The following is a 13,517-nucleotide window of genomic DNA, read 5'->3' on the forward strand; positions in this document are numbered from 1 at the left end:
GTTATATTTTTTGAGACTGATTATTTCAGCAATTGTGCCCCAGCTGGATTGTATGAAGGAGAGGGTGGAATCAAGAGCTTTGTGTTAGGAGGTTGTTGCCTGAGTGCAGAAGGGGTGATAAGGACTTGGATAGGGAGATGCTGGGAAGATACAGGAGCAGAGGTAGATTCAAGACTCCCCAGTTTGGAATTTTGTGGTAACAATGCACTGAGCGGTCTAAATATACAATTATGCTTTCTTTATTATATGACTGTAAACTACCAGCCAAGAAACCCACATTGTTTAAAAAAAAGTACTGTTCTCGGATCAACTTGGTAGAAGCCTTCAACTACACCCTAAATCCCGTTAGAATGAAGCACAGTACTGACATGCTGGTCAGGTTTAGGTGAAGAACCTACGAGAGCAAACTGTTCCACTGCCGTCGATTTAATAAACAAGAAAATGTACATGAGAAGTGCCTGACGCAATTAAAGTTCCATCCAAATAATTAAAAATAGCACTGATATTTACATTTTGTGAATCTCCCTAACATTGTTTTCTCTTGCCAAATTGCCATCTGAAAGGAAATTATCTAAAACTGCTTTCTTATGATGCTACATTGTTTTTAACATTCCTTTTTTCTTTTTCTTTGCTTAAAGCAATTGAACAAGATGAAGACAATGGTGACAAACACGTAATTGTGTCAGAAGCTGAAGGTGTTCCAGATTCTCAGGTATGATCAGTTCTGTGACAGTTCCTCGTTACCCTTGTCGTCTGCATTGACAGTTGTGAGATAACGCAGGGGTTTGCAAATGATACAGGTTTGACCTTCTGTGTTCTGTAAATAGTGATACTACTGAGAACAAAGTGCTTGCTTTTGATAAAGAGGCATTTCACAAGAAGGGCCCTAAATTGTTAATGATACTTATAATTTGACTCATGAGGGAGGGAAAGACAGGCAGACATACTCCACTTCCCATAGAAAGCAAGGAAAGTAAGTGAAGGAGCGGGAGAGATCACCTTAGAGCACACCACCCCCTGGAGATGGCGGAGAAGAATCTGCGAGCCGGCAGCGTCGACCGCCAGGGCTTGGCCAGACAGAGGAGTGTGACGCCTCACTTGCCAAATTTTCTATGCCAACGCCCAGCATCTAACGCAAGGAATAAAGACCTGAGCCACCCTAGTGCTCTCAACTGCTAACTTGATGTAAATCAGAACATTTGAAGATTCTTGGCTTGGTTGACCCATTGCACTTCACCTTCCAAGTTCTGTATCTGTTGATTGTAGTCAGAATAATTACATTCATGGGGCACCTGGGTGGCTCAGTTGGTTAAGTGTCTGACTTCAGCTCATGTCATGATCTCAGGGTCCGCGAGTTCGAGCCCCACATCTGGCTTGGTGCTGACCACTCAGAGCCTGGAGCCTGCTTCAGATTCTGTGTCTCCCTCTCTCTCTGCCCCTCCCCCACTCACGTGCTTGCTCTCTCTCTCTCAAAAATGAGTAAAACATTAAAAAATTTTTTTTCAATATATGAAATTTATTGTCAAATTGGTTTCCATACAACACCTAGTGCTCATCCCAAAAGGTGCCCTCCTCAATACCCATCACCCACCCTCCCCTCCCTCCCACTCCCATCAACCCTCAGTTTGTTCTCAGTTTTTAAGAGTCTCTTATGCTTTGGCTCTCTCCCCCTCTAACCTCTTTTTTTTTTTTTCTTCCCCTCCCCCATGGGTTTCTGTTAAGTTTCTCAGGATCCACATAAGAGTGAAACCATATGGTATCTGTCTTTCTCTGTATGGCTTATTTCACTTAGCATCACACTCTGCAGTTCCATCCACATTGCTACAAAGGGCCATATTTCATTCTTTCTCCTTGCCACGTAGTACTCCATTGTGTATATAAATCACCATTTCTTTATCCATTCATCAGTTGATGGACTTTTAGGCTCTTTCCATAATTTGGCTATTGTTGAGAGTGCTGCTATAAACATTGGGGTACAAGTGCCCCTATGCATCAGCACTCCTGTATCCCTTGGGTAAATTCCTAGCAGTGCTATTGCTGGGTCATAGGATAGGTCTATCTTTAATTTTTTGAGGAACCTCCACACTGTTTTCCAGAGTGGCCGCACCAATTTGCATTCCCATAGAAAAAAAAAATAATTACGTTAGCCTTTTCAGTCAAGATGGCACAGGCTGTACTGTGTCAGTAAGTTTATATAGGGAATTGTTTGGAATTGTTTTGATGTGGTCATACTGAAAATGCTGTAGTCCTCAAGTTCATACCGAAATTGCATTTCAGGCTTTCAAGAAACCTGGTCAGGGATTCCCCAACTTAGTGTATCCTACACTTCCTCAAAGGTTTCTTAAATCATTAAATTACTAGTGGGACAGATATTTCTAAACATAAACTGTTACTCATTTTTTTGTTTTTGAACTCACTCTGTGGGCAAAGGTCTGTTTTAATGCAATTTTATTTCTTTGTCTCAAGAGGATACGCAGACCTGGCTTTTTGGGATTTTGTGATTTTCTTCTCCAACAGTGTTGTAACTACGCATCTGCAGGGTGCTCAGAGGAATGAAATCATGAAACCAAAAGAAACCAGTGAATTGATGATTAGATCAGGAACAGATTCTGTTTAGTTTGAAAGGCAAAGGTTAATGTCGCTGGAGGCATGATGCTGGGTGTTACAGGCCAGGGCCACAGAGGAAGGAAGGCAGCTGTCACCTCATCTGATGTGTCTAAGAAAGTCTGACCTGCCACCACCGTAGAAGCACCAGTTTTCAGTTCAATTCTGCGGGTCCGTCTTTCCAAATGCTCTGAGTAGCATCCTCAGTAGTTCAAGTCAGGTAGGGTGAGCTCAAAGAAAACTTTGAGAATTTTACCATCAAACACCGAGGCAGAGTTAGAAATAAATGTATGTGTGTGCACATGTGTGCCCTTGACACCAAAATTTATTAATTTAGTGTTTAGTGTATGTACATATAATGGATTGAGCATCTATGTGCCATGCTCTGTGCTATTTCACCGTATTGCAGTCTTCCCTCCAGAGCATATTTTAAGCAAGTTAAGTAGAAATTGGTTTCCGACTCCCTCCCTATCGGTGACAAAATATGCCACTATGGGAAAAATGCCCTCACGCTGTTGAAAACTTTGGGTATGTAAAGGGTTAAGATGGCAAGACTGGGTCTTGTATACAGCTTTCCCACCTGCCATAAAACTCTAGTTCTCTCCTCATGTGTTAGCTCCTTTCCTCCTTTTCTCACTAAAAATATCTTTCCTGCTTAAGAAACTCCCACTTTAATGCAGTGACGTGTGGGTGGAGTGAAGGGAGCACGTAGACTCCGGTTTGCTTCCCAGCCCTTCTTCCTAGCCTGTGCTTTTACACAAGTTCTTTAGCGGCTAAACCTGTGGGCTGCTGCAGGGTATAGCATCAGCATTGTTGTCACCATAGTGTCCCTGCATGCAGAGTCCCTGCAAGTGACCGGCACGCTTGATTTTCGCCTCTGTAAAGCAGAGATATTATAAAGTTGTCTTGAGGTTGAAATGATACCGCACAGAAAATGCCTGGAATCCTGGCACATCAGAGTTTGTATGTTGGGCAGCACATGGGAGGTGTGGAGTGCAGCCTCTGGGGCCAGACCCCTGGGTTCTCCTCTGGGCTCTGCCACTGTAACCTTGGGCAGGTTATTCTCCTCTCCTGGGCGAGAGAGTCCTGTACTGAAATAGCATTGAGAGTTCACTCGTGCAGCAATGCGGATGCCGTAAACACTCTCCTACGCTCTTTGTTTTCTCCGCTCCACAGTGAACCCTATGAAGTAGGGAATGTATTGACCACCACTTCACAGATGAGCTGGTAAGTGGCAGGGCCAGGAATCAGACCAAGACAGTCTGGCTCTGACATCCTGGCTTTCAACGCTTATACTAAACCGCCTTTCTAACATCTGTAAAATGGGGATGATTGCTGAGTTGAAGATTAGATGAATATATGTGAGACAGAGTGGCGGATGGCACATAGTAAGTACTCAAACAAGTGAGCCTCTATGAGTTGTTACCATTATCATCGTCTATCACATTGCTCTCTGGTTTGAATATTTAAGGTATCTGACATGGTTGGGTTGCAGTATTAGTCTCTCTCTATATATGCTATCTTCACACACATACATACACGTAGAGAAACAATCTAAACTCTTGATTATCACTCTTTATTTTTTTATACAATTTTTTTTTAATGTTTATTCACTTTTGAGAGATAGAGATAGAGCATGAGCGGGGAAGGGGCAGAGAGAGAGGGAGATGCAGAATCTGAAGCAGTCTCCAGGCTCTGAGCTGTCAGCACAGAGCCCGATGCAGGGCTCGAATTCACGAACCGTGAGATCCTGACCTGAGCCGCAGTCAGGTGCTCAACCGACTGAGCCACCCAGGTGCCCCTCTTTATCACTCTTTATTTTTTTTTTGTAATTTTTTTTAACGTTTATTTATTTTTGAGACAGAGAGAGACAGAGCATGAATGGGGGAGGGGCAGAGAGAGAGGGAGACACAGAATCGGAAACAGGCTCCAGGCTCCGAGCCATCATCCCAGAGCCCGACGTGGGGCTCGAACTCACGGACCGCGAGATCGTGACCTGAGCCGAAGTCGGACGCTTAACTGACTGAGCCACCCAGGCGCCCCTCTTTATCACTCTTTATACAGGACTAAAGGATTAAAGAATTTTTATCAAAATGTATAGAATTTTTGCCAGGTTCTAGTTTCTGGCTCTTAATGAGATCTTCAATGAGTAATTTATAATGTATTGAACTTTGGAAATTCTTGCTTTGCTTCAGGTCGCCATTGACCCCTGGATTCAGGAATTATTTTTGTTGTCTCCTCTCTTCCATTTGTATCAATCATCTTAATATTAAGTGATGGTAACTGTTAATTATGTACAGTAATTGCCAAATATTTGATGATTAATTTTCCAATAGCCAAAATGTGACTTCTTTTTAATATACTGAAGAAAGCTGTTATTTAAGGCTGGGATAGCTATTATAGAAAACAGATGACCACTGAAAATCCTTTATGTTGAAATTTATTAGAATTTGCCTTTTTTTCTTCTTTGTTATTTGTCTACTTTGCTGCCCAGCTTAGCAGTATGGTCAGTAATGTTTACAAACTGGAGCTTTAATTTCAGGTCAAAACAAGACAAAATATTGGTGTCCTCCCGACTCTAGTCTGAAAATTCAAGGAATCAAGTATATGAAATCAATGAATCTTTGACTTCATCAGCTATGTAAATGTATGACAATGTAGTTTTTAATTTTATCAGAAGAGATTATGTCAGTATAACAGATTAAGAAAATTTAAAAAAAAATTTTAATGTTTATTTTTGAGAGAGAGAGAGAGTGTGCATGCTCCCGAGTGTGAGTGGGGGAGAGACAGAGAAAGAGGGAGACACAGAATCTCAAGCAGGCTCCAGGCTCTGAGCTGTCAGCACAGAGCCCGACAGAGGGCTCAAACTCATAAGCCGTGACATCATGACCTGAGTCAAAGTGGGGCACCCAACCGACTGAGCCACCCAGGTGCCCCTGAAAATATTTGAGGGAAATAATAGTTATTAAGTCCATATAATAAGGTTTCTGCCTCCTTCCCTACTCGCACTATGTTCTGGCAGGATGTAGTTTCATATAGTGTTTGTATAGGATGGGTCTGTCCAATCAAAAAGTGTTTTTTTAACACATGTAATTGCAGAAAAGAGGAGGACCAGAGAAATGAACCTCTCTGAACTTGGTGTATCACCTGTACAGTAACCAGGAGTTACTGAATCATTTCTGAGGCTCTGTGATGCCCCAGCATGGGGTCTCAGGCCTGTGCTAGTGATGCCCTGGGCATTTGTAAACCTGCCTCACAGTTTCTATCACATGCACTTTTCACTGTGGATGCAGCTTGGCCCTTTCCCAAAGGAAAGGGTGTGTTTTTATATTATCAAAAGACAATTTTGGGGGGTGCCTGGATGGCTCAGTCAGTTAAGCATCTGCCTTCAGCCCAGGTCATGATCTCATGGTTTAGGGGTTCCAGTCCGCATCAGGCTCTATGCTGACAGCTCAGAACCTGGAGCCAGCTTCGGGTTCTGTGTCTCCCTCTCTCTCTGCCCCTCCCCCACTTGATCTCTCTCTCTCTCTCTCTCTCTCTCTCTCTCATAAATAAACATTAAAAAAAAAAAAAAAAGATAGGGGCACCTGTGTGGCTTAGTCAGTTAAGCATCTGGCTCTTGGTTTCAGCTCAGGTCATGATCTCATGGTTTGAGGATTCGAGCCCCGCCTCGGGCTCTGAGTTGGCAGTGTGAGGCTTGCTTGGGATTCTCTCCCTCTCTCTCTGCCTCTCCCTGCTTGCTTGCTCTGTCTCTCTTTCAAAATAAATAAATACACTTTTTTAAAAAAGATAGATTTTTCTATCCCAACAAAGAAGAAATTTTCATAGTTTTCTTTCTCTCTCTGAATTTAAGAAATGAATACCTGCTGCCCTACAAAATAAAATACCATTATTATTAATTTGCAAATTTGTTATTTAATATATCCTTATATAATAAATACTATAATTAGTTAATTACTGTATAATATATTCTATTATATATTGCATATTATGTTACAGTATTAATATATATTTATTATATTTTATTTGTTATTAATCTTATATTATTATTATTATTACTATTATTATTTAGTGTGAATTGGCTTCTGAATTTTCCTGGAAAGGATTCTTTTTTATTTTTTTATTTTTTTAACGTTTATTTATTATTCAGAGACAGAGAGACACAGAGCGTGAGCAGGAGAGGGGTAGAGAGAGGGAAGACACAGAACCTGAAGCTCTGAGCTGTCAGCACAGAGCCTAATGCGGGGCTCGAACTCACGAACTGTGAGATCATGACCTGAGCTGAAGTCAGTCGCCCAACCAACTGAGCTACCGAGGCGCCCAAAGGATTCTTAATATTTGTTGTTTAGGAAATAGATACGTACAGTTGAGTCATGTACTATATTGTCCCAACTCATCAGTGTTTTATCATTTGAGTTTTCTGTTTAAAGTAGCAAAAAAAAATTATTTTATGAATTTCTATGTGACATTTAATTGTTAAAGAAATGACCCTATTATGTAGTAATGAGTAAGTATTTATCCAAACACCTTGAATTCATATTAAGTAGTATTCTGGCGTTGCAAAAGTGCTTACTTGAAAAGTGGACTCTTTGATCCTGGTTTTCCTTCTCTTTTGCATGATGTTTGATCTCAGTGTTTTAGAGTAAGTAATTTTTAAAGTCAAGATAATGCAGATGATGTTTTCATACGTAACCTGTGCTCTTTCACCTTTTGTCATGTGGGTTATTCATGTATTATCTTTGTAACCTTTCCTGACAGATCCTGTCCAAGCTTCATTTTACCACTGAAAGAAGGGGCCTAACATTTTTAGGACTACATTTGCAAAGGAAACAGACTTTAATTTACATTCATAACATTTCTCTCCTCAAATACTGAAAATCATATGAATAGCTTTAATTATACATTACAGAGATTTTTTTTTCAAAGCAGACCTTGAAATAAGACTTTTAAATAACTCTTCTGACGGTTACAGATTAATCTTTTTTTTTTTCTGCTTTAGCAATGTTAGGTAAACTGTTTATAATTAATTTCATATAGACAAATTAAGTAGTTCAAGAATGTGAAAGTCTAGATCAAGGGCTGTTACTTATCTTGCTTCTCCTACCATAACAAAGCTCCCAAAATATATTAATAAATTCATGGGGTTTTTTGAATTAAATTACTAAATTACAGAGCTGTGAAAGAGAGCCCCAGAGAACATCTGGCATAGTGTGGTACTTCCCAAGAAGACTACCTTAGAAACTATCTAGAATATATGGGCATCCCTCAGAGCTGCAAGTTCTCCAGGGAATGAAGAAGCATTCATAACCTTCCTTGAAAGCCTTTTTTGACAGTTATGGAAGCACTGTTGTAGAATTGATGATTTTACGAAAATGTACCTAGAAATTATGCAGAAAGCAGAAAATCAAGACATCAATATTCCTTTTTTAATTATATGATGTTTTAATTATAAATATGAAATAATTAAGTTGCTTAGGAACCCATTTTCTTAAGTAACAGCATTTTGTGTTTAAAATACATAATTTCTGCACCCAAGTATCTGGCTCTAATAAAAATGTATTTCCTCATTAAGGGCACCTGGGTGGCTCAGTTGGTGAAGTGTCTGGCTCTTGATTTTGGCTAATGTCATGATCTTATGGTTCATGGGCTCGAGCCCCACATTGGGCTCTGTGCTGGCAGCTCGAAGCCTACTTGGGATTCACTCTCTCCCTCTTTCTCTGCCCTTCCCCTGCTGTCACACACACTCTCTCTCAAAATGAATAAATAAACATTTTTAAAAAGGTAAAAAAAAAAAAAAAAAAGGGGGCGCCTGGGTGGCTCAGTCAGTTAAGCGTCCGACTTTGGCTCAGGTCACGATCTCGCGGTATGTGAGTTCGAGCCCCGCGTCAGGCTCTGTGCTGACTGCTCAGAGCCTGGAGCCTGTTTCAGATTCTGTGTCTCCCTCTCTCTCTGACCCTCCCCCGTTCATGCTCTGTCTCTCTGTGTCTCAAAAATAAATTAATGTTGGGGCGCCTGGGTGGCGCAGTCGGTTAAGCGTCCGACTTCAGCCAGGTCACGATCTCGCGGTCCTGAGTTTGAGCCCCGCATCAGGCTCTAGGCTGATGGCTCAGAGCCTGGAGCCTGTTTCCGACTCTGTGTCTCCCTCTCTGTCTGCCTCTCCCCCGTTCATGTCTGTCTCTCTCTGTCCCAAAAATAAATAAAACGTTGAAAAAAAAATTTTTTTAATTAAAAATAAATAAATAAATGTTAAAAAAAATTTTTTTAATTAAAAAAAGGTAAAAAAAATGAGATTTACTTATTAAAGAAAAGTCTGTATTTAGAATCCTATGCATATGATAAAAAATGTTCAGAGTTGCTTAAAAACTCATGTTCCCAAGAACCCCAAGAAATAGTCAAGGTCTCTAAGTTTTCTCTACACGGTTCCACCCTGATGTTATCAGTCATTTAAAAAACATATATGAGACCCACAGACAAAGGAAAGACTCTTCAAATCAGAGCACATGGGAGCTTAGCCCAGTTAACTTTGGCACCTGTGTTGGTAAGAAGAAGTAACAGGTTCAGTCCTGTGTGTCTATTTAGTCCCAAGACATTTTCCTCTTGTGTATCCCCCTTCCTGGCCCCATTTGCATACACACCCTCTTTTGTACAGGGCACCGCACTGGGGAGCAGAGAAAGATTAGCATTAATCCATCATACTACTGAATAAACAACCACAGGGCAGGTCCTAATGTCACAGGGTCATGAGCCGCCTCTCTCCACTAACAAGACAGTATGTTAAACACCGTGAGGATGATGTGGATGGAGAAAGAAGAAATTCTAGCTGGCTAACAGAAATGAATTTTGTAACCTAACACAAACTTAGTCCTTGAAGTGTCAAAGCATTTAAAGGATGCTAATCATGTGTGTATAGGAATTCCCCCAAAGTTTCCTTTTCTTTTTAGTTTAAAGGAGGATATTTAACACCACTGATCCTCTTGTACTTTCTCTGTTATTGATTAAAAGTGCCTCTTCAAGATCAGCCCATATAGTGTTGTGTCAGGTTATGGGCTCCATTAAAATCCTGACAAACAGAAATATCCTCCAAGGAGGATGGCTAGGATGGGTAAAAGGATCTAACAATAAAATCAAGGGGGCCCTTTGCAATGCTTGACTGTCTGATTCTGCCTCTCTTGTCCTGTTTCCTCTTAAGTCAGTGGGTAAACTACAGTCTGCTCCCTGTTTTTGTAAATAAAGCGTTATTAGAACACAGATGTGCTCACTCACCTATTGTGTCTTCTGCTTTTGCACTAAAACTGCAGAATTGGGTAGTTGCATCAGAGACCACATTGCCCACTAAGCCTGGAACATTGACACTCTGGCCCTTTACAAAAAAAAGTTGGCCAAACTTTGCAACTGAAATGACCATTACATGCTTTCTTTTCTCATCATGCCTCCACATCTTCTCACAGGCCCTACTCTCAGCCAATAACTTGACTTATTTTTCTGGGAAATAGAAGCCTTCAGAAAGGAATTTCCCCATTTTCCCACTATGAAATGTGCCAGCCTACCTATTTACCCTGTACTTCACCTGCCCTCCTGTGTTGGTGAGTGACATATTCACCATCCTCCCGCTGAGAGTAGATCGTGATGCTCTCTTCGTGTCTGAAGGACACGACTCCTAAAAATGCCCTCTCTCCTTCCTGCATCATCAAATTTCCCTCCATGATGGATGATTTCTAATAAAGATTAAAAGGCCAACATATCTATCACTGTAAACACGCAAGCAAGCGATCACTCTTTAGCTAGTATCCTGTTGCTTGTAACAATTCAGAAGAGTTGTCACTCTCTTTTGAACCCAGGCTAATACAACTTCTTTCCCTACCACCATTTTGTTCCCCAAAAACCAAAACAAACAAAACAAAACAAAAGCTATATTCAAAGTCACCAATTATTGCTGTCAAATTCAGTGTCCGTTTCAGTCCATCTTATTTGATATTGTAGCAACATTTGATACAGTTTTTCTTTGCCTTCTCCTTGAAACCCCTTCACTACTCCCCAGGGTCTCCTCCTGGAGCCTGTCCTTCTTAGTCCCGTTTCCTGACTACTCATCTTTCCAGCATCCAAACATGGGACTCAGTTCCCGGATTCCTTGTTATCTTTGTTTACATCACTGCATTGTAACCTCTCTTATTCCTCGGGTTTTAAATACTGTGTACACTGATGTCTCCCAAATTCCTGTCACCAGCCTGGACTTCCCCTCTGAGCCACCAAGTGGCCAACCAGGCAACAGCACTTAGATACCTCAGGGCTATCTTCCTCCCCAGTCTTCCCAATCTCAGTAAATGACAACCCTACCCTCCCAGTTGCTCAGGCTAAACCCAATTGCTGCCCTACCTTTGGAAAATATTCGAATTCTAACCATTTCTCACCAGTTCCACCACTAAAAGTTCCAAGACTTCTCTTCTCTGAAAACCAGTCCCTTATGGGTCTTCTGGTTTCAGCTACTTCTCCCCACCCAACAGTGTTTTCTCAACCCAAAAGACAGGATGATCTTGTTAAAATGTAAGTCAGATGATGCCATTCCTACATTCAAAACCTTCTAAAGGATTTCCATTTCATTCAGAAAAAGAAACCAAACCCCCTACCCAGCCTGTATGGAAACAATGTGATGCGGTCCCGCATCACCTCTTTGGCAGTTTCAGAGGGGGTAAGTCTCCCCCTTACCAACTCTGCTTTGGCCATGCTGAACAACAAGCCATTCTTGTTGCTTTTCCCTCAACATGCCAAGCACATCCAAGCCTCAAGGACCTTGCACTTGTATTCCTCTGCCTGGAACCTTCCTTGCTTCCTTTATTTTTTTTTTAAGTTGGTTTATTTTGAGAGTGTGTGAGGAGGGGAGGGGCAGAGAGAAAGAGAGAGAGAGAGAGAGAGAGAGAGAGAGAGAGAGAGAGAGGATGAGAATCCCAAGCAGGCTCTGCACTGTCATCACAGAGCCAGATGTAGAGCTCTAACTCACCAATTGTGAGATCATGACATGAGCTGAAATCAAGAATGAGATGCTCAACTGACTGAGCCACCCAGGTGCCCCTCTTCCTTGCTTCTTTGACATTTCCATTCAAATCTCATTTTACTAAAGAATCCTTCCCTGACACACCTGTCTTTATAACACCTCCAGTCATTTCTTCTACTCCCTTGCCTTGCTTTATTTTCCATCGTATCATATCTTACCATCTGATATATGTTACATAATCTTCATCCCCTAGTGAATGTAAGATTCATGGCCTGTGGGGCTTTTTTGTTATGGTAGTTCAGTGCTATATTCCTAGAACTTGTAGTTCCTGACTTATGTTTGTTACTCACATAACGAAGTTACTGTTGGGTAAGTGAATGAATGAATAAAATTAGGAGCTGGGGGGTGGGGTGGTTATATATGGACAATATTAAAAGGATATAATAAATACTGGTGTTTAAGTATTTGAAAGATTGTCATATTGGATAAGAAATAGACCTAGTTTCAGGTGGCTCAGTTGGTTAAGTATCTAACTCTTGGTTTTGGCTCAGGTCATGAGTTCGAGCCCCTGGTTGGGCTCTGTGTTGGCAGTGGGGAGTCAACTTGGGATTTTCTCTCTCTCCCTCTCTCTGCCCCTCCCCAACTTGCACTGTCTCTGTCGAAAAAGAAAGAGAAATAGACCTCGTTTTGGTTGCTTTTAAAGGTAAAACTAGTTCTCATGGGTTGACGTTGAATGATTTCAGAGTTTAGTGTGGTAAGGGACTTTCTAACAGTTGTGGGTCTCTAACAGTGCAAAGGCTGTCTGAAGATAACCAGCGATCCCTGTGCAAGGAAGTCTTGGAAATGAACTGGAGGACCACTTGTGAGGGATGTTTTAAAAATAAATCGCTGACTTTGGTGGAGCAGTTCCACTTGCTGTCCCCTGGGAATCTGATTTGGGCCACGTGAAGGATTTTTTTGTTTCCTTCCTAGTTGTTGGAGAAACTGCTAGATAACAAGCTATCCTTGCCTGTGGGAATAGAGATGTAGTCATTGTTTGGCATGGATAGTCCCATTTCTTCAATACCCACTCAACAAAATGGGTATCTTTTGCACAAACCATGAAGACCATAAGGTTGAGCATCCTTGTTGGCCCCTTCTCCATATTTGGTCCTGTTGCTAAGTCCGTTCAAACCCTGTAGGTTGTACTAGATAAAACAAGAATCCAAAATTTTGATTGTTCCTGCCAAGAGTAACTTCAGATTTCATTAGATCATTTTCTGATACGTCACTATGAACCATTTTTTAAAGAATTTGAGCAGGAACAGTTCATAACTTGTGTTATAATGAATACACTTGTTTTCTAATAAAAGTCCTAGATTATCCTCCTTCATATTATTTTTACTTAGGTACTTTGGCAAAAAAAAATGTGATACTTTATGGATCATTTCCAATCCCTGATGACATTTTAAGCTTTCTTTTTCCAGTTTATTTTTAATAAACTTTTTTTTTTTTACCATATTTCATGCGACATTGAAGATGTTTTGCTAATGCCCCATAGTAACTTTCCAGCTGTGAAAAAAAAAATCGTGTGATCTTCTCGTTCACCGTGTGTTTGTACATGGAATAATCTGGTGGAGTAAAAGAATTAGGAGTTTGTGTACTGGTATTTTTAGTACTCTGTATCATTTCACCCTTTTTTGTCAGAGTGGTTCCTGGCTAACTTTCCCATGAGTTTTTAACCTCTTGTGAGGCTTTGCTTATGTAACAGGAAACGGGCTGTCAGGAACAAATAGTGGCATACCAGGAGCACACTTCAGTAGCAAATGACTTAGTTTGCTCTGCCCTTCACTCTCTTAAAGTAGACTGATACACGATCTCAACTTGAAGACTTTTGCTGTGGCGTTCCTAGGTTAAAATAATACAGTTTCAACTTTGCAAAGGC

The 13,517-nt window shown here is 41.0% G+C and overlaps 1 protein-coding gene across 1 annotated transcript in view; it reads left to right on the top strand.

Moving 5' to 3' along the window:
• RAPGEF5 (Rap guanine nucleotide exchange factor 5) overlaps positions 1-13,517 on the top strand; it is a 232,144-nt gene that overhangs the window by 111,616 nt on the left and 107,011 nt on the right. Inside the window, exon 8 of the mRNA XM_040472454.1 lies at positions 639-712. Within this exon, the coding sequence (XP_040328388.1) occupies positions 639-712 (74 nt within the window). The remainder of the gene's footprint in view (positions 1-638; positions 713-13,517) is intronic.

Source organism: Herpailurus yagouaroundi, unplaced genomic scaffold (genome assembly GCF_014898765.1).
Source record: "Herpailurus yagouaroundi ecotype Mexico unplaced genomic scaffold, PumYag 100, whole genome shotgun sequence".
In the NCBI taxonomy this organism is placed as follows: Eukaryota; Metazoa; Chordata; class Mammalia; order Carnivora; family Felidae; genus Herpailurus; species Herpailurus yagouaroundi.